This window comes from Bemisia tabaci, chromosome 2, assembly GCF_918797505.1.
Source record: "Bemisia tabaci chromosome 2, PGI_BMITA_v3".
In the NCBI taxonomy this organism is placed as follows: Eukaryota; Metazoa; Arthropoda; class Insecta; order Hemiptera; family Aleyrodidae; genus Bemisia; species Bemisia tabaci.
Window position 1 is genome coordinate 56,716,789 of NC_092794.1, and position 27,890 is coordinate 56,744,678.

At 39.3% G+C, this 27,890-nt stretch overlaps 1 protein-coding gene across 1 annotated transcript; it reads left to right on the forward strand.

The window, feature by feature from the left end:
* Window positions 1-3: 3 nt before the first annotated feature.
* LOC109030011 (trypsin) lies at window positions 4-24,278 on the forward strand. Its single transcript, XM_019040751.2, has 6 exons — window positions 4-274; window positions 3,028-3,190; window positions 6,676-6,887; window positions 14,363-14,568; window positions 17,455-17,515; window positions 20,506-24,278. The coding sequence occupies exons 1-6, from the start codon at window positions 4-6 to the stop codon at window positions 20,661-20,663; spliced, it is 1,071 nt and encodes a 356-aa protein (XP_018896296.2). The 3' UTR covers window positions 20,664-24,278.
* Window positions 24,279-27,890: the final 3,612 nt, after the last annotated feature.

Genomic DNA, 27,890 nt, shown 5'->3' on the forward strand with positions numbered 1-27,890 from the left:
GGGATGGGGGCGGATCGAGGGGGCCTCTTCCAGAAGCTGGGGCACGGGGTGACGCTGATCAGCCTGGTGCTGGACTACGCCAACAACAGCACGCAGACGAGCGTCGTGACCGAAGAGGGCGAACCCGGCGTCCAGCCCTCGGTCAGCGTGAGCCCCCTCGAGAACGTCGACGTCAACGTCGTTGACGGATCCCCACCTACCGCCGCCGCCCTAGAGGAGATCCCCAACGAGCTGGAAACTGCTCCCGCACCCGACTCGTCCTCCTGCAATTGTGGTAAGTTTCCAAAGTACATATCGTCACCTTTCCAGGCAAAGTATCACAAGCGCCATGCGACGTTTAAAAATTTCCGCCGCCATTTTATTTTTTTACTGAGAAATTGTTGGTTGAATCTGTTTGGAAATTTCACTATATTTTATCAGCAGCACAAAGAAAATTCAGTAAAATTTTCGGACAGCTTCGTTGAACAATTTCTCTGTAAAAAAATAAAATGGCGGCGGAAATTTTTAAACGTCGCATGGCGCTTGTGATACTTTGCCTGGAAGGTGACGATATCGACGGTGTAAGTCGGCAATCACATAACTCGTTTGCGGTGTCTGAAAATCTCCGCCTGTATATAATTTTTTAAAAGAGAACAAATTCACACCATTCTTTGAAATTTATACAGAATTTTTTTCGCACAGAGAAGAAGAATCACGGCAGTTTTAAAGAATTGCCGTTGAGTAGTTTTCCGTTCAAAAAATAAAGTATGACAGGAAGTCTACGGAAGTATGACGGCGTGGACGTCCTGTGAAAGGTTGGCGACAAGGGGTGGAGGAGGAGATCAGAAGGTGCCAATTGCCTGATGATCTCTGGGAGGATAGGGGGCGATGGCGATTGGGCGTCGCAGAGCGCGAGGCGGCGCTATAAAAGCGACTTTATGTATGTATGACAGGAAGTCTGCGACGTCGCAAACCGAGTTATGTGATTGCCGACTTGCACCGTCGATATGCTTCTTGACCTCTAAGCCAAGACCAAGATTGACCAAGATGCGCCGGAAAATGTGGTCGGAACATGTTGAGAGGATGGACGGGGAAAGGCTTGCCCAGATTTGTAGGGTAGGATGACCTCAGAGAAGAACAGTGGCAACTAGAACTCAGTTTATTGATATTTTCAGCCCAGTATATCGATTGAGCAGATTTAACAAACGTTGCAATTAAAAACGCACTCCACGTTGCGTAATTTCCTCTCATGTTTCATTTTATCAACAGGTACATCAACAACATAACACCTTGAAACTCTCTGTGAATTTTCTCATTATTTCAAATAGAGCTTCGCAAAATTCAGAAGTGACATGCACCTCAGTCATGATGAAAACTGAAACTTTTAAGAGGATTGTAATCTAGTTTGATGCAACTGGTCTAATTTTAGTTAAACATATCTCAATGATGTTAACTGTATCTTGATAAAAAATAAATGGACGTATTTCTTTCAAACGGAACTAATTGTAAGCGTCATAGGGAAAGGAAGGTAGAGGGGGGCTTGGATTGGCGGCGGAACCGGCCGCCGGGATCATTCCGCCCTATGCTCTCAATGCTTTTCCATGGCGCTTAGTTCCGTTTGACAGAACGCGCTATCCGGCATTCTAAATTCCTCAAAAGGAACTCAAATTGGCGCTTAGTTCCGTCTGACAGAAATACGTCCAAATATTCATTTTTATCGGGGTATTCTCCCAAAATTTTCAGAATATTATCCCATCATGCACGGCCACTAGAGTCCAATGAATACATGTGTACAAAATTAATAATTCCCTAACTTCTGTTCATCACTCCTTAAATTCTGCTCATCAGTCTACTGCATCAACCTGGTTTTAAAGCTGATTGACGTGATCTAATAGTAAAACAATATTGGTTAGAATAGTGATGGAGCTCAAATTGATAACTCCAACTGCATTGCTTATATAATCTAGCGAGTGGGATATCAAGTCACCAAGAAATGCGGGCCACTGCGCATTTATTTGTTGACACAATTAATCTATGACACTGTCCTGTTTAAAATGGGAGTGAGTGATATTCATATGACCCTTCTCAGGGCCCTGGTGATCTTATGAAAAATTCAGAGGACCGTCGCGTCGGCCGATTGCCTGGCTCACGCATGTTTGTATCAACGCAGCTCGAAAATGAGTGATTGTGATTTTTCATACTTGGGGTATGTCAGGTATGGTTCCAAAAGCGCTCTGTTAGAAATATGTTTGGGATGCGTTGATGCAGTTTTGAAAGTAACACTTCAAATGAACATTGATTAAAAATATCAGAGCAATCATAGGTCCTTTAGATGTAGATAAAAGTACACTATGGCAGCTAGGTAACATAGAATAAAAATAGACAGGAAAAGGCGGGAACGGGGTCCTTGAGATACATCATTATTATCTTTCGTATCATCCTCTATCTGAAATATTTAAAAAATTATTTTTCCCCCTTAAAATTGCGATGAATTATTATTAGTAAAACAATTTTTTGCGCCCATGAGTTAAAAGTCCAAGCCGAAGTAACATGTGAGGAGCTTGGAGGAGGAGGACAAGGCGCATAAGTGCAGTATTTGAAAAAAATTGAGGTATTAATGATTTCAAATAAAACTAGACTTAATGCATATTCTGCAAAAATTTGCTCCCAAAATTCACTTTTTAAACATCAAAAGGTCAGTTTGAAATTTCTTTTCGCCATAAAGATCCATGTAATTTCAAAACTTCAAACATTAATTTCTCAAAATAGCAAAAACTGCACTTATACGCCTTGTCCAAGCCCCTCATTTCTAATCATCGCAAATTATTTAATTGTACCTATCTCCTGTAAAGTTAACATTTAAGCGCTTGTGATTTTTTGTCCGGAAGGAAAAAAATGTTTTCAGGCTGTTTTTGGTGAGTGACCAAATATTTGAACGAGATTTGCCAATAATTCAGGGACTCGTGTATTTTTGTTTTAATAGGAAACGCAAATTTTCTTTTCTACCCTCTATTCTGATTTTTGTTACTTTATTATCGTTTGTTTCAGTTTGTGGTGTAATAAACAGACGAATGCGAATCGTTGGAGGAAATGTGACTCGGGTGAACGAGTTCCCTTGGATTGCAGCTCTGAGTCGTCGCGGAAAGTTCTACTGCGGTGGTACCCTCATCACCAATCGTCACATTCTTACTGCTGCGCATTGTATTGAAGGGTGAGTCTTCTTAGTTTTTCTTAGTTCGATGCTCATCGTGTTTTTTGCGCCATTTCTCAAAGAAACAGCTCTTCTTTTTGCTCTAACTGTAGTTTGCAACAAACCAAATAAAACTAGTCTATGGGTGCAAACATAGACACATGAGATCATCCATCAGAATATCTTAATTGAGAGTAATTTTACAAAATTCTCAGTATAGACATGACTAGAGTACCTGTAGGTATACGGGAGAGTATTGCCATCTCAATCCTTTTACTACAGAAAAAGTGTGCCGTTCTCTGATTGGTCGGCTATCATGAAGCCCCAAGTTTGGCCGAATGTAAACAAACAAGATGACAACAAAGTTCTGCAAAGATCCAGGTGTGATTTTGGATATGATACACATTTTTTTAGATCCAACTTCTGAATTGAGTTCGGATCGAACTTAAATGGATATTTCTGCCGAAAATTAAGCACTGAGTGTGATTATAATCAGAGACTTGTCTCATTGTCTCTGATTATAATTCATTTCTTAGCCGATGATACTTGCTCCTCTGGGTCTGGTTTGTTTAAATTGGGCCAACTTTGGAGCTCCATGACAGCCTGAAACTGATGAACCAATCAGAGAGCGGCAAAGAGATGGCAATACTCTCTCGCATATATTACCGTGCTAAGGAAAAACACCGTATGAACATTCAAAAGTTGTCAAATTTCCTCAAATAAAACATGTGATTTTAAGGAACTTTATGCATATTTTTTCTTAAAACTTTCAGATATTTTATATTAAATTTTGAACGATATTTTCTGGAAACGATGACAGAAAATATTCACAATTTTCTCAGGAAATTCGGTTTTTATTGAAGGAAATATGGCAACGCTTGAAGGCTCATACGGCGTTTTTCCTTAGCACGGCAGTATAGGTACTCTAAACATGCACTGGTAAAAAAAAACCCTCTTGGTTCAAGAGTGCAGTTTCTTGTCCGCGGATTTAAGAGTCTGGACTCTTGTTTCAATGCAAAATCCGCTTGAATCAATGCAAAATCCGCTTGAAACAAGAGTTCAAGACTCTTAAATCCGGCGACAAGAAACTGCACTCTTAAGTCAATGCAATGCGGCATTGGTCCAAGAGGTTTTTTTTTTACCAGTATGACGAGTTTACCTAACGCCGTCCATTAAATATCGAGCGTTATCCGCAGTTCTCGGACGGAAAAAATGCTGATTTTCACGACAAGCTAGCAATCCGGGGTGCCGAAGACGTCGGGGCGGACACGAAAACGACAAGTCGCGACTTAGCTGAGTTGAATTCCCAATGGGGAGGCGGGCCATCGCTTCGGCCGGGGGATGCAACGAGGACCGGGGGGAGGTGGCGCTGGGCGTCATAACAAAGTGCTGGCTCTGCTTAAAACGTCATAATATCATTATTCCGGGTCGCGGCAACGGCAGCACGGCCACGGCGAAGTGTCAATTTCGATTTAGATCGCGTCCGCCATTCCGCCGCACCGATTGTAAATTGAACGCCAAGCCCGCGTTTTTTGCAATTTCAACCCGGGCCAAGCGCCGTGTCCAGTTTTCAGATTTACGCAACGCTCTTTTAATATGATTCCGTTGATTTTTCCTGTACTACCTAACAGTGATTTCGTGATTGTTACATTTCCCTGGTAAAAATCGGCGATAAGAGCTGCGTTTCAAAATACCATAGGAATGGAGATGTTGCATGTGTGAGGGATTTGCGATTTAACCATTGATTTCTTATGTAAAAGTTCGCGAGAAACACGATGGTGCCACTGGTTTTCTCTGAAATCAACTCCCAATAGCTCAAAAAAAGCTCTCAAAGTGAGGCCAAAATGGAGGGGATACCCCACCCTTCCCTGAGAGTCCACCTCTACATCAAAACAAACTCTCCATGCGCTAAAATAGGGAGCAAATACATTAGCAGGGTTGTCGTGCTTTCAGTTTTGGAGTCCCCAAATAAAGTGGCAGCCCTGCCAATGTATTTGCTCCCTATCTTTGCATGGAGAGTTTGTTTTGATGTAGAGGTGGACTCTCAGGGAAGGGTGGGATATCCCCTTGATTTTGGCCTCACTTTGAGAGCTTTTTTTGAGCTTGGGAGTTGATTTCAGAGAAAACCAGTGGCACCATCGTGTTTCTCGCGAACTTTTACATAAGATTCAATGGTTAAATCGCAAATTCCTCGCACATGCAACATCTCCATTGGCGACAAGAGCTGCGTTTCAAAATACCATAGGAATTCTTATAGCCGGCTAAAAAAGGCTACAGAAAATCATATAGCTGGCTGTAGAATGCGGAGAAAATCATACGGCTAGGCTATACGAAGCGATAAAAAATTATGCAGCCGGGCTATAGTTCCTACCGCCGGGCTTTACATTTTATCGCCTGGCTGTTGCTTTTTCGCCATCGATTATAAAAGGCTGTAAGAAATTGTGTAGAAATTTATGTGCCTTGAAAATCATTAAGTTTGATACGGAACCACCTTACACACATTATATTTTCCTTTAATACATATCGACGGTGAAACTACCAAACCACGTATCTCGTTTGCGGTGTTTAAAAATCTACGCTCACATTTTATTTTTTTGAAGTAGACCAAATCAATATCATTCCTTGAAATTTTCACAGAATTTTCTCCGCACGAAGAGGAAAAATCACAGAAATGTTTAAGACTGGACGTTAAGTAGTTTTTCATTTAAAAATGTGACAGGAAGTCTGCGACGTCGCAAACCGAGATACGTGGTTTGGTAGTTTCACCGTCGATATTTGTTTTCATCGATTAAAATGAGAATAATCCATACAGGATGTGCAAACACTTCAAAATCATGAGTTGAATAACGCTGACTCCGCCAGATTAAATATTAGAGCCTAACACAAAGCGGAGCGGCGACGCACTGGCGCCTACAAACCTAACAGGGATACTTCACGCATTGCGCAACGCGTGAAGTATCCCTGTTAGGTTTGTAGGCGCCAATGCGCGTTTCGCGCTGGCTCTGAACTGAAATTGAAGGCGCTCTAGTATATTAGGAATGGCAGTCATCCATCAAAAGTACGGAGCTTTCCTCGCAAAATAAATCAAGATACTACGGCCCAAAAAGAGAGCGTTAGTCCAAAAACTCACTAAGTCCTAGCATCCGTAATTAGTAACGTTTAGCATACACTTTATCGCCTGGCTGTTGCTGAATCGCCATCGGCTATAACGGGCTATAAGAAATTGTGTAGCCGGCTATAGAAGCTATTGGAAATCTTACAGTCTATGGTATTTTGGAACACAGATTCTACTGCCAATTTTTACCAGGGTTCCGTACTGATTGGCGGAGATAAGCAAGTTGACAACTGCAGTTGGGCCGCGCAGAGGCCATAGGGGGCGTATGCCCTAGTAATTCTCCATGTTAAATCTCTATATTAACAAATTAATTGTACTTCTGGTATTGAATACATTTATCTTGTTTCCGTTTTCCTGAATTCTAAGACAAAAGTGATACGATTGATTTCAGGATCCAGGCAAAGGAGATCAAAGTGACTTTAGGAGAACACGACAGGCAGATTGTGAATGAAACGGAGACAGTGGTGCGGAAAGTAAAGAAAACGTACAGGCATCCTGAATTCCAAATTTCCAATTTCAACAACGACATCGCCGTCCTAGAGTTGGAATCAACGGTCGACATAGCCGGGCCCCACGTGCGAACCGCATGTCTACCGGCTGAAGGTGAGACTTATAGAGGAATATGCAACGGTACTACATTTGGACCGCGTTGAGCAGAAAGGAACCAAGCCTCATCAGCTATTGCTAAATTTTTCACATAAAAATGTTTGTGTGGATTTTTGTGCAAATTCCAATGAATTTTCTGCATTGTACGAAGCAAATTCCTTAAAATTTGCAAAGGAATCCGCACAAATGAAATGAAATTTTCCAGTTAAATTTGACAATATAGCTGATGTGTCTTGGTTTCTTTCTGCGAAACGCGGTCCATTTTGAAATGAGAAGCCGTAATTTGTGGCTTCGTTTAGAAACATGATATATGTGATTTGACCTCTAAAAAGTGATATTAACTTCCAATATTTAAAATTGATCCTTAATTATTGGTAAATGTGCACAAAATAGCGTAATGGTCTCCTCAACCCTCCCCCCAACCCCTCCCTTGAGCGTTATACTTTATGAATGGCCCCAAGGCCTTAAGAGGATGATTAGTTAAGATAGTTATTTTCAGTCAAAATATTTAACTTCCTAAACCTTTGATTAGTTCAACAGTTCTGATTTCGTCCTCGATTAAATTTCTGGATACACATTTAACGAACGTCACAAAATTTTCTCGGAAATCCTATAAAATTACGATTCGCCTCCCATCTCCCAAAATTACAAACCTTTCTCTCGAGACGGTAAATTTTCCACCAAGTTTCTGGAGTTTCCCGCGCTATGGATCTAATCAAGAGAGGGATAGACGAGCTTTTTCGGCACGTTCTTCGGTGTTACGACAAACATCCGAAAACCAACTTTTAACGAACTCGCAATGATTCGAAACAATAAATGGCTCCGGATCGCCGTTTGAAGGTTGTTTTTGTTGGGAGGAAGTTAAAAAGTGCAGCCATCCCGGGAAAGTTTGCCCAAGACATTATGTTAATAGCCCTCTGCTTTACATTTCGCCCGGGCCGGCGCTTATCGCGAATAATAATTAAGCCGAGCAGCTTCGTTGACCTCTCGCTTCTCTCCGCCGAATAATAAAATCCCGCCCTCCCGGCCAACTTCACATTGAATCTTAAACGCCGGGATCTCGCAGTTTTCTGTGATGTCATTCGAATATTATTTTGCGAATTGAATTCCTGGCTCGACATCTCTCCCGTCCCGATCTTTACTTGAATAGTGCGAATATTTTCGCAGAGCGCCACACAGTAGAAAGAGTCAATGGATCGTATTGGATAGCGGTTCGATGTATCGTTTGGTTCAAAACAATAGAACATAACCTCAAACCAAAATTTCAGGATATTTGTCGGAAATCTGAAAATGAGAAATTTCATAGCAATTGCACTACTCTTGGCCCAGTACTCATACGAATCAAAAATCTATCACAAAAAACCCGTTCCGTCAGATTACTCAATTGACTTTTGAGGCTATGTTTTTGTCTTGAGCCAATCAATATCTATGTAATCTCACCCGTTTGATGTATCGAATAAGATCTATCAGAGAGGTCGGGCATGATTTAAAAACTTTAAAAGTGAATATCTTCATTAATATGAAATATTGATGTTTTAAAAGTAGTTTCGTTGGTTTCTTCATAAAATTTTCTATAAGAAGCACTCCTTGACATTAAAAATGTGACGAGATAAACGTAAAATTTTTCAGGTTTTGTCGAACATTTCATGTCCGATTCCTTCCAAAGACTCAATCCACTGTGCGCCAGGCTAATCATCCTGCAAAAAAGTCCCGAGTACTAAAAATTCATCGGATTTCCTCTCTGGGTTAGTCTCGAGAGACATTTTGCATTGAGAAATTAACCCAACCTATTTCTCTGGTAGTTGCCGATACTCGACAATTACCGGGAATCGTATATTGTGCTCTCGGTAATTTTACATTTGCCCCATAAATTTTTACCTATACACTATCGGTAATCTTACTGTAGACCGTATAGTTATACCACCTTCCGTGTAAGGAAAAGTCTGTAAAATTGCAAGGAGTCACAGAAGATACCGATTATTAGTAATTTCATGACGGTATTTTCACTTTCGTCCAGCAATGTTACCGCTTGTCCGGCACTTTCTGTGAAAAATCTATGAAAACTTCAAGGAATGATATTGGATTGTTCTCTTTCACAAAAATAAAATGGGATTGGAGATTTTTAAATACCGCACAAGCTAGCAAACGCGGTATGCGGTATGATAGTTTCACCACCGAAACATAATCCATCTCTAAAGCGCGTATCAGTATTTTAATCGAAAGGATCTATCTTCACCGAAAACTGGGCCCTAAGACCCATGAAAATACATGCATGACAAGACCGTGGTCAAAATGGAGACGGTTTCTTTTGATTTAACGCGTCAATGGTGCACGATTCGACGCGACGCGAAGGCCTCTCCCCATGAAGAAGTGTGGTCGCGAGCCATGCTGGTTGCATCACACGTATTTGAAGGAAATTTTACTCGGATACTAAAAATCCAAGTCAACGCGCATATTTCTACCAGGCACGATTCTTGGACTGTAGGTCTCTTTGTTAGTTTTGTTAGGTATTTGTTATTGTTTGTAATACCTTTTTTGTTTTTAATAAGAGGAGGAGAGAAGATAAGGCAAAATGCAATATCTGAATTTTCTTTCAGATATTATAAAATACTACCCTATTTTAGAGCAACTGCTCAATCTCTTGTGTGGATACTAACCAATGGAAGGTAGTGAAATCTTACAAAAGAGCACGCAAAACTTCGGAATATATAAAAAATTCCTTTAAAGAGATCCAAAAAAAGAGTGCGTGACGTATAAAGTCAGCCTCTCCCATCTCCCTCAAGGTACCATATATGATTTAATTAGACAGTCCTTTTGAAGGAAGCATTACCCGGACTTTAAATCAAAAAGAACTAGTTTGACTGTGATATAGACTCTGTCATGCAGGTGTATTTCTTAGAATTGTTAGGGCTCAGGTCACGATGAAGCAATGGAACCTACACAGGAGAAAAAAACACATTGGATCTAGAGTCCAGACTCTTAAAAACACCGACAAGAAAAAGTACTCTTGATTCAATCAGAATCTAGCTTAAATCAAGAACCAAGCCTCTTAATTTAAGCGGATTTTGTTTTGATTCAAGCAAAATTCCGATTGAATCAAGAGTATTTTTTCTTAACAATGTTTTCAAGAATCTGGACTCTAGATCCAATGTGTTTTTTTTTTTCCAGTGTAGATCAACTCTGCTTAAGTAGACTCAGGTTAAACGGGACAACCACGCTTTATTGGGACAACATCACCTGGAACGGAATCTTTTACTTTCTACGGCAACAACGTTCCTACATTAATTCTGGACTTATCCCATTTTTTCGCTGTTTTCGATGTTTACCTGGGAAACTTTGATTTATCCACACAAAATTACCCGGGACAAATGCCTCCTGATTAATCAGAGTTTACTGTGATTCCTATCGATTTAAATGCGTCCTTTTTAGCAGTCATCCGCGAATCCACCCAAAATGACCAATGCCACCCTAGGAAAATAGACTCTTGAAGCCGTGGGGAGCGGTTTCCCCGAAATAACGCCTCCGGTAAGGCGCCGCACGCATGGTCCAGACCCTGCATTCCCCGAATCCCAAATCCGAAGCTCCGAATCCCTAAATCGGTGTCAAATCACCACTTAACATTAATCCGCGCGCTCGTCGGGAGCGCGTGTGGGTCTGGGGGGAGAGGGGGGGGGGGCGAGCAGACGCAATATTGGCACGAGCAATATGAGCCGGTTCGACGTCGCATGCCCGGGCGCTCGGGCCCCGGATGAAAGGCGAGCAGCACGCGTTAGTCGCGTTACAGATGTTAATTAAATGGATATATTCACGCAGCGACTCCGACTCGCGTCCATGCTTCAGCGATTCCAAAATTGAGCCCCCCCCCCCTTCGCCCCCGCCCCCGCTTCCCTGCCCCGGAGGCCCTCTCGTCGCTTGCACTCTGAACCGGAGTCGCGTCGTGTGTATCTGCCGCTTCGATCGGTTCCACGCTCGTTCCGATATTCATCGATTTACGAGATCTCCAAATTGGGGTGCCTTGTACAGGGTGTCCTGGAGCACACTATACCGAGTCGATAGAGGGGGTTGGACAAAATCTGGCAACTTTGAAAGCTTATATTATCGACGCAAGAAAGTCTAAGAGTGGCATCATCGGGTTTTTCGAGAAATTTCCTCTCAGAAGCACCCCTTGAAATTGAATATGTAACGATGTATACATAAATATTTAGAATTTTAGCCAAAATCCGTTCTTTCAGGACATTGAGGAAGAAAGGAATCCCCAGAAGAGATCGGGTCCGCAACGAAAGAGTGCGTCAGATCATGGGAGTCGAGAATGACATCATATTCGACGTTATGACCAGACAGCTTATCTGGTATGGTCATGTCAATAGAATGACGAACGAAAGGCTGCCACAGAGGATGCTTGATTTAGTTTCTCCTGGGAGGAGAAGAAGGGGACGCCCAGTGAAAGGGTGGCGACAGGGGGTTTTAGAAGAAATGAGGGTTTGCCAACTCCCTGAAGGGCTTTGGGAAGATAGGGGACTTTGGCGGCTAGGAGTCGCAAAGCGCCAGAGAGCGTTATAAAAGCGACTTTATATATACATATATACATACATACATACATACATACATACATGCATAGCCAAATTTGGAGTACCTTTTACAGGGTGTCCAGGAGCAACCTGGATCGAGTCGATATAGGAAGTCGGACAAAATCTGGCAACTTTGAAAGCTTGTATCATCGACGCAAGAAAGTTTAAGAGTGGCGCCATTGGGTTTTTCATAAAGTTTCCTTTCATAAACACCCTTTGAAATTGAGTTTGTAACGAAATATACATCAAAATTTGAAATAGCAAAAGATTTCATGTCCAACCTCTCCCAGCAGCTCGTTCCACTGTGCGGACAAAGCAGAGATGTACCGATTTCGCGATCATGAGATCGTGGCAAACGTGAGGTAGAGTATCTATATGGGGAGAGTACAGGCATGTCGGTAATTTTGAGGGTTGGGTCATGTAGCTTTTGGGGCTCAGAAAGGCAGCCGACCTATAAATTCAAATTATCCAGAGTGATTTATCATTACAGCTTTTACGACCCGTCGCTGTAAAGCACGTATTTGACTTATTTTTGCATTTTATTCATTTTCTCAAAGAAAATTTTGTGAAATTTTTGGACAGCTCCGTTAAACAATTTCTCTGTTAAAAAATTAAAATGACGGCCGAAATTTTGAAACGTCGCATGACACTTGTGCTAATTTGACCGGAAGGTGACGATTGCTCGATTAGGAGGATCCGAAGCTTGATTCGGCTCAGCTTGAGTGAAAGCGGTGAAAATACGAGGATTTTCCGACCCGTTGTCTGTGAAGCACGTATTTGACTCATTTTTTAATACATTTATTAGTTTTTTCAAAGAATTTTTCGTGAAATTTCCGGACAGCTTCATTGAACAATTTCTGTGTAAAAAAAATGAAAATGGCGGCGGAAATTTTGAAACGTCGCATGGCGCTTGTGATAATTTGACCGGAAGGTGACGGTTGCTCGATTAGAAAGTTTCGAAGCTCGATTTGGCTCAAATTGGACGAAAGCGATGAAAATAGGTGGATTTTCCGTTGGCGATACGGCAAGGGGGCTGGAAATCCATGCTTCATCTGCCGTGCCGCGCCAGGCTCGGATGGGTCTTGAGCTCTGTTTGCACGTATTGGTAATGATATTTTATGGAGTCTCCGTCCTTTTCAATAACCGTCAACCGCCCCTCTCCCACCCCCGCCATCACGCCCGGCCCTGCATGAGCTTCAAACCCCACCCGAAGTGCATCCCTCTCCCGAACTGACAGGACTGACCCGCGCTAGTCTGTTTCAGCGTGCGTCACGGGCATGGGCGCCAAGTCTGTCGTGCTCGGCGAAAAAGGCACATGTGCATACTCTCGTGCTAAGGCAGAACGCCGTATGAACCTACAGACGTTGCCAAATTTCCGTTGGTAAATCAAGAGTTTTTGGGAAAACTTGTAGATATCTTTCTTCCAATTTTTCAGATAATTTTGTTCGCAATGGAGATGTTGCATGTGTGAGGAATTTGCAATTTGATTACTGATTCTTATGTAAAAGTTCGCGAGAAACACGATGGTGCCACTGGTTTTCTCTGGAATCAACTCCCGAGCTCAAAAAAAGCTCTCAAGTTGAGGCCAAAATGGAGAGGATATCCCACGCTATCCTGAGAGTCCACCTCTACATCAAGACAAACTCTCCATGCAAAGATAGGGAGCAAATACATTAACAGGGCTGCCACTTTATTTGGGGACTCTATCTTTTGCATGGAGAGTTTGTCTTGATGTAGAGGTGGACTCTCAGGATAGCGTGGGATATTCCCTCCATTTTGGCCTCAACTTGAGAGTTTTTTTGAGCTTGGGAGTTGATTTCAGAGAAAACCAGTGGCACCATCGTTTTTCTCGCGAACTTTTACATAAGAATCAACAGTCAAATCGCACACTCCTCACACATGCGACATCTTCATTTTTCAGATAATTTTGTTCGCAATTTTACCTTAAGTTCTTGAAAATTTTTCGGAAAAATAGTCACAACTTTCCTCAAAAATAAACATTTTATCGAAGGAAATTTGGCAATTCTCGCCTGTTCATACGGCGTTCTTCCTTAGCACGGCAGACACAGCATTGGACTCCACTGGAGATATGTCCTCTCTGCCACACTCGGCAGAAATATTTCAAGAGCCCCGCACAGAATCCTTGATTATACCTTTCGAAACAATATATATGGAATGCATCATTTCAAGTTATTCGAGCGTGCTCGATTTTTTAAGGTCGAATCCTTAATAGTCGTTCCTGAAACTGCTCCTTTCCATTTCGACTTCATATCGACAGAAAAACTGCAAAAATGCGTAGCTCGATAGCAGTGTTTCAAAATCTCCACTCGAAGAACGAGCCAACGCATGAAGTGCAGTTTTTGAAAAAAACTGAAATATTAATGATTTCAAGTAAAACTAGACTTTAAGCATATTCTGTGAAAAATTTTCTCCCAAAATTCAATTTTTAAGAATCAAAAAGTCAGAACTCTCTTGAAGTTTGAACTCTCTTTCCGCCGTAAGGACCTATGTAATTACGCAACTTCAAACACGTATCTCTTGAAGTAGCAATAAGCACTGCACTTATGCGCCTTGTCCTCCAAGCACCTCAAATGATTTTTTTTGCACACTCTTTACGTGAGATGGCTCGAATTTACAATAGGTAGTAGGACTAAACAGTAAAAATGCACGGAACTACAGTAGATATCGGTTAATACGACATCGGTTAATACGACATATCGGCTAATACGACGGATTTCGTTTTCCCCGGCGAAACTCCATAAGTTAATACGACAACGGTTAACACGACATATCGGCTAATACGACGAAATCCCGTGACCCCTTGAATGTCGTATTAACCGATATCTACTGTATTTCAGAATCCACCTTATCACTCTGTAATGTATGTAAAACTTTTTCCGACAGATGGCGTGAACTACACAGGCAGGACAGCAGTTGTGGCTGGCTGGGGTCGTGTTGACGAGAGGAAGCCCATCTCGAGGGTGTTGCGAAAGGTCGAGGTTCCCATAATTTCGGAGACGGACTGCAAAAGTGCCGGATACAGCGAATCCCGCATTACCGACAACATGATCTGCGCCGGATACAAGGAGGGCAAGCGAGACTCCTGCCAGGTAGGCCTCAATCGCACGCACTGAATTGCGCAATGCGTGAAGTATTCATGCAGTCTTGTAGGCGCTATGCGTTTCACGCCGCTCAGTGCTGACCGCAGCGATCGCGCTGTCTTTGACGCAATGCGTGAAGTATTCATGCAGTCTTGTAGGCGCTAATATGTCTTACATGCCGACCGCCGCGACAAACGGTTTCTCCTTTTCATCTCAAGTTCTCGTCATCATTGCTCTCTGCGCCGCGCCGTTCCAGGCCAAATTCTGTGTTCGGTTTCTCTCTTAGTCTTAACTCGAATAATTAATGGTGCTGTCTCAATTACCGATATTATTACTTACAAAAAAAAAAAAAAATTAAGAAAAAAAATTGTGACAGACTGAGAGGAAATGATCCCTAGTATGGAAATTCAAACTATTCAGTGTAGCAAAAAAAAGAGAAAAAAAAATGTTTAGTTAAGAACTGAGATTTTCGATCTACAACGCTCAATGCTTTCTTAACCTTAATTGAAACAATCGGATGAAGACTTCAAGTCATAATTTGCATTAATTAGTAAACTGATAATACTCATTGCAAAATGATTTTAAAAAATGATCGCAACGAATTGTTTCCAAAGATCACAACAGCGCTGCTTAACTTTGATTCGCGTTGCTCTGAAATTTCCGATCGATTTTTCTCTGATAATTTTGATAAATTTAAAAATGGTCAATTTTTGGACATTTTGTGTCCACATGATACAAAATGAACTCCTCCAAGCTGTGGTATAGTTATCTCGTGTTAGGGTTTTTTTTTTCACTCTAAGAAGTATTTTGCCTGACTCTGTCATATCACACACAAGAGTTACAAATAGTTTTGGGTGTTCAGATATCGACGGGTCTGGATCAAACAATAAAATTATGAAAATTGATAACATATTTTTCAAGGGTGAACTTCATTTCATCGGCGTATTGTATGCTTACCATTATTACCTTTGATCCAATACCCGATATTTTTTCTCATCGAGAAGAATCTTGATGCTTTCAAAGATCCGATAACACGTCTGCAGAACAGATAACACCACCGCACAAAAAGTAATTAATCCCTTTGATTCCGGCAAATCAAAAGAAAATGAGTGTACAAGAGGTAATAATTGAGCGAGTTGAGAACCTTTCATCTGATTGGCAATCTCAGCAAATCGTAATCGTTTCCTTTCCATTAGTATTTACTTTGCGAACCCTTCTATCCTCATCTTCGGCGATTTTTAATTAAGTTTGCACGCACACAAGACGCGGGCATCAGGCTCTCAGAAGTGGGAAAAATCAAAAATCGCTTACCGTAGATCGATGGGCTTCCGTGAGACGATCAGTTAGCTCACAGTAGTAGCAAATTTGAACGTTTGGAAAAAAATAAAAAATATAGTATGTGACCAATAATAGTGGTATTTTTTTACTGTTAAAAGATAAATACTACGGATACTTTCGTAGAATCATTACTTAATGCTAAAAATACCACAATTAATATTATAACTCCACATGGTAAAAATACCACGGTGTACAAAATGGACCACCAAGTTCATTTTTTTTAAATTTCTCTCTAAATAAGCACTTAAGCTGGGAAGAGATCTCGGTTCCCCCGAAATTGAACACAATCTCTTTGAAAACACATGGATGACTGAAATCCAAAACTACTCATCTGCATTCAACGTTTCAAATATCCACAGGTCCTTCATTTTTTAAAAATTTCACCCATCTACATAAAGACTTGAAACTTTCACTAGTTTTTCCTGACTATTTTACATTGTCGTTCTATAAAAATGTTAAGCCTTATTGCGGATCAATGTTTTTCTCTTGGAAAAAAAAAAAAAAAAAAAAAAAAAAATTCGCGCGAAAATTTTAAAACCTGCATTTTAGCTAAGTAGTTTTAGATTTAAGTAATCGATTTGTTCAAAAATCATGACCTGAAGTTTTATTCCCGGTCTATTTTGCCCCGGATCCACTGAGCCACCGCCAGTCGAGAAATCCTTCAGGAGTTAATTAAAAATGTAAAACGAGCTCTTGACGTGATTACCTCATTATGAATTCTCCTTTCAATCGCCTCAGCTCAGATATTCTTCATGTGCTCAAATGAATTGCGTTTTGCTCCTAGTTGGTTATAGTTTACGTTGAAATCAGTGCAAAGCCAAACAAAGTCCACCAAATTAAAGTAGGAATGAATTCCGCGTTCAAACCCTCATGAAGGGCTTATTCTGGTTATGAGCTGAGTTTTTGATGATTTGGTTGATTATTTTCTTTTCTTTTCACCTTCCTACCTATCTGCCATCTCTTTGTGGAAAAAAATGTGAAGACACATCATGTCTCAAATGAAGGAAAGAACTGTCTCCTAAGGTTCAAAGGGTATTTGAACTTCTAAAGCAAGCCACTAATGGGGTAGGAAGCTCCGTGCCGAGGTGTGAGAGTTCTTTTATTTATTTTTTTTGTTTTTTTTTTTTTGTAATCATAGGAATTTTTGAGTGGTATGATTTTCTTTTTCATTTCAAATAGAGCTCTCTTCAACTTAAAGAAAAAGAACTAATATCATTCAATGTCAATGCGTGCTAACATTTTTAATTAAGAATAAAGGGAAGAATGAAAAACTTCATTTCTCGAAAAGCTTTGCTCTAAAGTAAACAAAAAAAATAGAACCGAAACAATTTTTTTTTCTTCAAAATTACCATTTATTGGTTGTTTTTGTTACCATCTTCGGATTTTCGCCTCAGCAAGTAATGTATTATTGTTCACCTTTACTTCAATCCTTTCCCAACCGGCAAAATCTATATACTTAAACTAATCATACAAGCCGTCACTCACTTAATAAGCACCTCCTTCGAAATGTGTAGACGATTGAAATTAATTATGTATCTATGTTTGAATCTTTTGCAGGGAGACAGCGGGGGCCCGATGCAGATCAATGGGACTCGAGCGGGCAATATGGAGGTCATCGGTAAGAACTTAAATTTTTTCTTTATTTTAATCTCTTTTATTGGCGTGAAGAGCTTATTTTTCTTTAAGTTTTTAGAAAATGTTGAAACACCGCAATTAGAATCCGTGGTTTTGAATTTTAATCGACAATTTGCAAGTTCTGGACGAATTCTCAGTATTCTCGTTAAAATTGACCGCGTTTAGCAGAAGGGAACCAAGTCTTATCAGCTATTGCCCGATTTAACCGGGCGATTGAATTTTTTACAAGAGGACGTCTGTGCGAATTCCTCTGAAAATTTCAAGAAATTTGCTTTGCGCTCTGCAGAAAATTCTTTGAAACTTGCAAAAAAATCCACAAAACTGTTTTCATATAAAACTTTAAATTGCCCCATTAAATTTGGCAATAGCCGATGTGGCTTGGTTTGCTTTCTACTTAACTCGGTCCAAATTTAAGACGGAAGCGACAAAAATTCTCCGTCGGATCAATAGGAATGGTCGATATGCCGCGATACGGTGTTCTCTTATAAACAACAACAAAGCTCCACGTTTTGAGCTGTATTTCTATTATTTTAACAAGGCTACATTATAGAAGTAAAGGAGTCGAAGGGGAACGTGGAGAAGGGTAAAGAGGTAGTAAAGGTTACTTGATAAAGTTTTCCGGTTAATTTAATGAGAATTCGTGTCGCGTCACATGTAACAGAAACAGTTTTCTTGGTGAGGGCGATGTTGCACCTAATTATCCGTGTCCTTGTCATCTTTTTCTCGAGGATTTGTATACAAGAGCGGGGGAAAACGCTTAAAAAAAGATTCGCCGCTAGGCAAGGGTGGAGCGTTGAGCCTCTTAGAAGTGTCGAGGCTTTTTCGATGCTCGCCTTTGCCTATCTATTCTGCATGCGCAACAGGTCCCCCTTTGTCGACACCAATCCGCTGCCCTCCACCCTATCTCCTTTCTTGACACCATCGAAACGTGCAACCTTCCCCTCTCAGATCTCCATCCCCGAGGTCATGTGCCCCGAGATTTATTTCGATTTAAAACAACCCTCGTGACTCCTATTTATCGCATCGAAAATCTAGAACTAACAGCTCGGCGTCTCTGCGTCAGCGGTAATTCCGTCTTTCGACGGTGCTCCTTCGTTTCGATGTGATACCACCAGCGCGACGGACGGGAAGGTTAACGTATTCAAGGTGCATTGATGGTGGTCCTTGGTAGCACAGCTCGTAAAATAGTTCGTAAAAAATGTTTTTAAGACTGGTCATTTTTACGAGTTTGTATGTTGTGCAGAGGAATACTTGCGAGACAGTCGTAAATAATCAGATTTCGAGAATATTACGTGAATCATTCGTGAATGAAGATGGAAAAAACTGAACCCGAGCTGAATTTTGGTATATTTTTCTTTGAAAAAATGCTGCATGCCGATTCATTTTCAGCCCGTTTTGCAACTATTATCAAGTTTTTTGTTACACCATTGATTTCATATGTTTACGCCGAGTGCGGCTATACTAGAAATCAAATGATTTTGAAAACTCATTTCAAAAATACGCATGATTTGAATCGGTCCGTAACACGCCAGTAATTGATCGAAAACTTAAGATGAGATCTCTATCGCTGGTTCGCAATATTTTAGTTGACCGCACACTCAGTATTTTATACCATGGGATTAACGAGAGACAATGCATTTTTCAGGGGATCGGTGTTTACATTTATCTCGCAATATTGTTTGGAAAGTCTATTTACACTTTGCTTATATGAAGCAGAGTTCCCCTCCTTCCGTCTAAATTACGTAAAAAAATTCAAAACTCAATCGCTGGATCTCACAACACGAATTTAAACTTTTTTCAAAGGAATTTGACCTCAATTTTATCCAATGAGTTTAGACCTGATTTTTGTTTTGGTCAATCCCATAAAAGATATATTTTCCATGTGCTGAAAGCCCCGCGATTTTCTGATCAAATTTTGTTTCTCGGCATTTTCCGCATCGCAGACTTTTTTAATTTTTTGTGTAATCAAAGCGAGTTTGAGCACCTTCCATAGCATGAATTGTTGTTAGATTTAGAGCGGTACTTCATTCAAACAGCACCTGTGACCAACGCAACGACTTGAAATAAGCATGTATGGCAGGCAATTAGCAATCGCCAGCAATATTCAAGAAGCTTACATTTTGTTTTGAGAAATTACAACCATGTGCATTGGCATAATAGGTTTAAGGAGTGATAGGTTTAAGGAGGGCAATGTGCCCGTACCCGTAGTCGCATACCTAATAACTCCTGCACTGCGTTTGGTGCAATGCGAGAAGTATTCATGCAGTCTTGTAGGCGCTAATGTGCGCTCGACGCCGACAGCACTGATTGGCGCAATGCGTGAAGTATTCCTACAGCCTTGCAGGCGTTGATATGAGTTTGACGCTGACCGCACCGTGTTCGGTTAGTTGCCTATCCGATCCAAACCCAGCCAAGGTCTTGCTTTTATTACAAGCTCCTTTAGAATATGCCTGGTCTTACGACAATGGTTTACAGAGCAAAAAGTGTGTATTCACAATAAAGCAAAATGAAGCACTCTACACTTGGTCCCTCATTTGGATTGCATTTTGCAAGAAGGAACCAAGATCATTCCGATCTTGCTATGATCGATCAACTGACATACATTCCAATCACATTAAAATTACTGAGGTCGTGCAAAACATTAAATTTACAAAGGTAATTTTCGTCTTTAATTTGAAATTATATTGAAAGGATAAAACGTGTTTCGATGATCAGTTTATATTTCAAAGGTAAAAAAATTTGCACCATCTTAGCGACATTGTAATACTCTTGGATCATTTTTGCAAAATGCAATCCATTTCTGAATTGAATGCTTCTCCAATTTTATTCACTAGTGACTCGCAAATCTCTAGTATATGGTAGTAATGTAAGTAAAGTAATGAGAAAGTTGTATGAGTGATTCTCCGTCTGAAATGTTGAGCTTAGTCACTATCTCGAATAATTCAATTAATACAACCATGTTTTTTTGTTCAGGGATCGTCTCTTGGGGCCGTGGTTGCGCTCGTCCCAACTACCCCGGCGTTTACACGAGGATAGCCAACTACTTGGACTGGATCCAAGAGCAACTCGGCATCGACAAATTCTGCTGCAGCGCTCCCGTCCAGAAACTCCCGATTTTCGCCAGATATTAAGACGCCTACCGGATACAGTCTACCGAGTAGACTGACGCGATGGTAGATATTTTTAGTTGAGAACCGGTCATAAATTAACGTAATACCTAAATCGTTCTATACATTTTAAGAACGTGCGATGAGTCAATTGGACGTATTTCTGTCAAACGGAACTATGTGCATCAAGACATGAGCCCTTGCATAAGAGTATATGCGTAACAGGGCTCACGTCATAATGCACATAGTTCCGTTTGACAGAAATTCGTCCAATTGCACTCAGTGACGAGGCGTAAATAATCAATAATCGATATTTGCCCATTTAAAGCTGGTAAAGAATCAATTAAGGAGGTTTTCGTTGCGAATACCCTGTTTATCGATTCTTTTCCATAAGTTTAAATGGCAGATCAATCGATAAATTGCAAAACACGCCACGCCATTGATTCCACTGCTCTTGGAAATTATGTTTTATCGATCGAAAGCCATAGATTAGTGAAAGTTCCTCGAATAAGACCGTACGAACATAATGAGAATTATATGCTGTTCAAACAGATCAGATCTTCTCTTATGCTCATCTATAGAATTCAATCATCAAAACATGACTTCATCATGAGCAACACAACTGCCCTTCTGTAGATAATTTGCAACTGATTGAGTGCATTTTAATTTTTTTTTTTATGGGAATGAGCTGATTTTTCATCCGATGGTGTAAGTTTCCATGTTGAATAACGTTCATAATAAAACTCTCTGGTCTGGAGCCTCAACTGGACTTTGACCACTGAGAGAACGTAGTAGTTACCAATTACCAATTGTACCACTATTACCAGACCTAATCGTAATATCATTTGTAAGCCATAACTACTTCAAAATTTCATAATTAAAAATACACAAAGAGATAGATACAAATGGTTGGGCAAAAGATACAAAAAGTAGTTTCTAATTTTACCCAATCGTACTTCTGCCGTATACCGTAAATCTCACATTGAACATGAACGAACTATCTTAAAAAGTGACCACAAGACAGTAATAACACGGTGCACACTGGAGCGAGTCAATAGAAGAAGTCGGACAAATTCTAGCAACTTTGAAAGCTTACATTATCGAAAATGTAAAGCGAGAAAGTTTAAAAGTGGTTCCATTGTTGGTTTTTTCTTGAAATTCCGTTCCAAAAACACCCCTTGAAATTGAATTTGTAACGAAGTAAACATCAAAATTTGAAATTTTAGCCAACAATTTTACGTCCAACCTCTTCAATTGGCTCGTTTCAATGTGCGGCAGTAGCAACATAGTATCAATTCAATCAAGGAGAGTCTGTATATCGCAAATAGTATGTTCACGTATTGGATCTGTCGTGAGAATTCCTGGTCTCAACATGGCATCGCATGTACAGCTAGTGAACAGGACTCCGTGTTAAACATTAGGTCGTAATCCTGACAAATAATTCTTCTCAGTGGTGTATACACGTCTCCAGTGTTACCCGTAGAAATTTATCCATTCACGTGCAATTTTCGAGTGATATTAAAATTACTTAAAAAAAAGTACGCTTTTCTTTATAAAATTGAATGAAAGTTGAAATTTTTCCGTTTGATAATGCCTGAACAATACTATGGGTAACCCTCATTTTATGGATCTACAATCAGCTCTAACCTATATCGTAGACGTTAAGGAGGCAAAAGCTCATTTGCAACCAAAACAAAGTATTCACCAATTTAGAAGTTTTTTTGCCATAAGTTAGTGTGTATATAGTTACCATTTGTAGCCAGTAATTTAAAACTGCGAAAAACTAATATGAATTGCTGACTGAAGGTGCTAAGTTGTAAATTGTACTTACTGAGGGAAATGTAAACCCAAATAGTATCGTTTAAGTTACATATCGATGACTAAAGTGCTACACTGCATATCTCCAGCTCCACCGGGGTGTTTCAAAATCTCTGCTCCTAATTTCTTTCTCCGAAGTGAAACAATCCAACTTTATAGCATGATATTCATACAAAATGTTCTACTAACAGAGAAGAAAAATCAAAGGAGTGTTTAAGAGATTACATTGATTAGTTTTCCAAGGAAAAAAGAACGTATGACTGGAAGTCTACAAAGACGCAAACAGAGATACGCGGTCTCGCACTTTAGGTATCGATATTTTGAGTGATTTATCTGTTTAATGGCGAAGAATTTGTTGGGATAATTGTTGGGTCACCAGGGAACACCTCGAATCCCCGAGACACCCCGTATTTGCTGTGCCACTACCCTAATAGCACACACACAAAAAAAAAAAAAAAAAAAAAAAAAAAAAAAAAAATTATTTCAATAACCTTTCATTTTAATCTTCAAGACACTACTTTGAAGAAAATAATAAATTTTTCCAGCAATCTCCGAGAGCAACTTGGGCGTTGAGAAAACTCTTAAAATGTCGAACAAAACACTGATCATAAGAAATAAAAATGTTATTTTTTTGGGGGGAGGGGGAATTCCATTTTACACAAAATTTTTTAGTGTAAAACAAGAAAAGGTATTAATAAATTTAAACACATTCCAAAAATATGTTCTTCTTGGATAATTTTTTAAAATGATTGAAAAATGACTGTGAACTATTACGGATTTTTTACGTTTTACACATGTTTTTAAAATGATAAAATAATTACCTTAAGTCTTATTTTAAACGCAACGCAGCGTCACTCTAACTTATCTCTTAAAACATTTCAAGTGTTATTCTAAATATTCTAGTTGTTTCCCCGTTTGAATAAAATATCTTTTAAACGTCACTGTGCTATTAGGGTAAATGTACGAAAGTATCATGTTGGGTCGAAAATAATTTTCCTTCGAATATGAATTCACAGAGGGTCTGCTTAGATAGGAGAAACCGGTTAAATTTATGTGATCCGTGGAAAGGGTCCTTTATGAGGGTCAACATGATGTAATCTGATTTTTTGCACTTTTGCCTAAAGAAAATTTTGACAATTTTGAGCTTCAAGTTTGCAAAAAGATTTGCAGTTGAGAGAAAATTAACCACAGTATACAGTTTTAGGTTTAGCATCTCATTGCACGCGTATGTAAATGCATAACCATACTTTCCTATCATCAGTAAAAAAGAATACTGAAACAAAATTAGAGAATATTTGTATGTTATGGATTCTCGGTTATCATTTATCTTAATTTTTTTTAAGTGTATTCTAAAGCCCTCCGACCCCTAGTTTAAATAGAATGATAAGACGAAAAAAAATTCTAAATTCCATTTTATTATTATCATAATTAGATCTAAAAAAAAACTCACCCAATGTATTTTATTTTTCTGTAGATATTCTAAAATATGATGTAAAGTTTGTGTGATTGTGTGTTGGAAAATTGCTAAATTTGCCACTTGCATTGCATTACTACTCGCAATCAAACGTGTAAATACATATTGTATATGTCTCAAAGAAAAATTGATTGTAAATCGAACGTCGAAATGAAAGCGAAACAGAGTTTTATCTGTAAGAAGTTTATTTTGATCAGTTCAATCTGTAAATTCTTCAATATTGTGTTCGCAGTCTTGTAAGTGCCTGACATATCCTTTCTTACATTACACTGTATCACTCCTAAAAGCGCTTAGTCTATTAATGTCCGTAGAATAATATTATTGAAAAAACATTAAAAAAACATATAATTAAAGTTAACTTGTTTCATAATCCTATTTCCGATGGTAAAATATCCCCTTTAATTTTCAAAATCATTCGAACAACCTCGCGTGAAAAAAAAATAATAAAAAAAAAGAGTTAGATAAAACTTAGCGGTCACTTATGACATACTATGATTCATTTCCGCCAATCACTGCCCCGCCAATACAGGTGAAGATCCCTGCAAGTTGGCAACACTGTTTTCCCCCACTTAAATTGGACTGCATTTTGCAATTTGGACCTATAAATTCTGGCTCGTCTGAAAAAACAGTTATGTGCTTAGGGAAACTAATGGCACATACGTAGTTTTCAAACCGGGCCGGAATTTATAGTTCCGAATTGCAAAATGCAGTCCAATTCATCATAAATATCGATTACAGGCAGGGCGGTCTATCTTACGTAGAATCGATTGTTTCAATACATCAAGATGCAAGCGGTGTTTCCAATTTACCATAGTCGACACAGTATGAGAATCAAGACTTTTTGTTAGCTCTGTCTGAACGTGCGACGTTATCTCATCGGGTCTAAGGCTCTCTCTGTTCGCCTGCAATGAATAAGTTATGCAAAAACGCAGCGTCAAACGAATCTTACAGTCTGACTTCAAGGAGGCGTTTCAAGCGTGAATATTGGTCAGCAGTGCTTCATCTTTCCAGCTTTTCAGCGCACTCAAAGAACTTGCCTCCGTAACATAATAATGTGTGATAAAAACGGTTACCTAACGCTAGCAACTTGATACGATTAAGGCATATAGTGAGTGAAGTTCAAACATGATTTGCTGCAATGAAAAATAAAAAATTAAATGAAGTAATAAACAGGTGAAAGATAAAAATCTAGGTGAGAAATGATAAGTACCAGTCACCAGATGTATCATATTGACGTTTGAAATTGGATGATATTATTTGGTTTGAGTCTTTGTATATCTTTAATTTTACTGTCTTTCTACAATACATACATATATAGACGGTGAAACTACCAAACCACGTATCTCAGTTTGCGACGTTGCATACTTCCTGTCATACTTTCTTTTTTAATTGGAAACTACTAAACGTCAATTGGACGCATTTCTGCCAAACGGAACTATGTGCATTATGGCGTGATCCCTGCTATGCGTTTATTCTTATGGGTTGCAGGGCTCATGTTTTAATGCACATAGTTCCGTTTGATAGAAATACGTCCAATTCTTAAATACATCTGTGATTTTTCTTCTCTTTTCAAAAAAATTCTCAGGGAAATCTTCCAAGAATGATATTGATTTGTTCTCTTTCAAAGAAATAAAATGAAAATGGAGATTTTGAAACACCACAAACGAGATACGTGGTCAGGTAATTTCACCATCGATATATGCAATAATGATTATTGAGTTTATGGTGTTTAAGGCAATAAAGCAAAAGAAAAAGGTCTCAAAATTTCAAAATCATCGAGATGTGACCAGCTATGGAACAAGGAACCTCAGAATCAAATAAATAAAAATTCAGTCAATGATTTTTCACTTTGAGTGAATGGTTTACCAGAGTTTTATCGTAATGAAACACAGGGCCAGACTGGTAAGGCAGCTTGAATTTCCTTAGCTCCAAAAGTCTATTTTTTAGAAATATAAATTCACAGTATTAACCTCCGAAGAAAACTGAAATCTTGATTTTATGTTTAAAATGTTTCACTGAGGCATCCATGGCCCAGGGCTTATGAGGTTGACGTTGGTAGCTTGACATTAATTCAGAAGTTCTTCTTTTGTAGTTTGAGCAGGGTAAGCACAATTCAAATCTCTAAAGGTGCCAAATATCGACGGTGAAACTACCAAACCACGTATCTCGTTCGCGGTGTTTAAAAATCTACGCTCACATTTTATTTTTTTTATGTAGACCAAATTAATATCATTCCTTGAAATTTTCACGGAATTTTCTCTTCACAAAGAGGAAAAATCACAGAAATTTTCAAAACTGGATGTTAAGTAGTTTTTCATTTAAAAAAAAAAGTATGACAGGAAGTCTGCGACGTCGCAAACCGAGATACGTGGTTTGGTAGTTTCACCGTCGATATTGGTCTACATAACCGCGATGTCTCTACAGCTAAAACCGAGACCAGAGTGTTGACGAGCTAACACTTGGTTGTTTGCTCAAAGAAAGTTGTGATCGGTGCTGTTGTCAGCCGCCGCGGACATATCACACTTTCACACGCTTGAATGTCATATCATGGTTAGTAAGTAGCTCGCGATCATCGATAATTTTGATGGAGTCAGGCAAAATATGACTAAAAGAGGAAATTTAAATATCCTTCACCCCTACGGAGAAAAAAAGTTCGTTCCATATATCGATGGATAAAGTATGGAACCACGAATCTCATTGCGGTGTTTCAAAATCTCCGCTCCTATTTTATTTTTTCATCGGAGAACGAGCTAACTTTGTTGCTTGAAATTTATACAGGACATTCCTCTACACTGAAAAAAATAATAGTGCCGTAGAGACAAGATAAACTTGTTAAACCTGCCTTGTCTCAGGAACAAGACTTTTAGTCTGCCGAACAACTCAGTTTGTTTGGGAAACAACACCCGTTTGTTAATGCAACAAGACCAGTCTTGTTTTATATGCTAGGTTTCTGAGCCACCGGACTCGAAAGTCTTGTCACTGTGACAAGATTCTCTACTCACCGCGAGTAACGGTCAAATTCAAAGAGAGCGTATTATTTTATATATTTTGAAAGAGTATTTTAAGAACTACGCATAATAATTGTTCCCCGAAAATTTTTCTGGATGTTTAATGACAAGGTAAATACGATAAGTTTATAATTCTTTTTTAAAAATAAATCGCTCATGCGTAATGTTTTAAAATCAAATGTATCTAATTATATAATTATTTTTTTAACGTTTGATTTATTTATATATTATTAATTATTATCATGATATAAAATAAAAATAAAAATTAGAATCATTAACAGGGAACAAAGGAAACGTCGTTGCTTGAAGAAACACATTTTTTCGGCCTCCATTTTTATCTGATGTAGAGTGTAAATTCCTTTTCGTAAACGGTAAATAGTAAAAAAGAAAAAAACCAAACAATCTGATGCTCTACGCATTCCACAGACTTAAGATAGCAACAAAATGAAAAAGTAATTCTGTGGGCTGTACTTATACTTATAATTCGGCTCCACTATACATCTAGCCCGGATAGCTCGGTCAGTAAGACACTCGGTCCGTAACCGGATGGTCCCGCGTTCAAATCCCGATCAGGTCGGTAAAATTTGGAAGATCGGATGGGACAATTCTGGTGTAAGAGGAGTGAAGGAAGAAGAGATCAATTAAATTTTCATATAAAAATTGCAATTCATATAAATTTGTGACATTTTTTTGCAATTTTAATTTCTTCCGAATACTGTGACAAGACAAGTCTTGTTCCCAGAACTAGACAATTTTGTTACCGTGACTAGACTTTTGACTCATGCAACAAGAAAGTCTTGTTCCCTGAACAAGACTGTATGGGTCCCACGAACAAGAATGCCTTGTGGATCAAATATAACAAGACGGTCTTGTCTGGGGGACTAGAATCCTTGTTTCTCGGACAAGGCACTTTTTTCAGTGTAACGAGGAGGAAAAGTCACGGAATGTTTA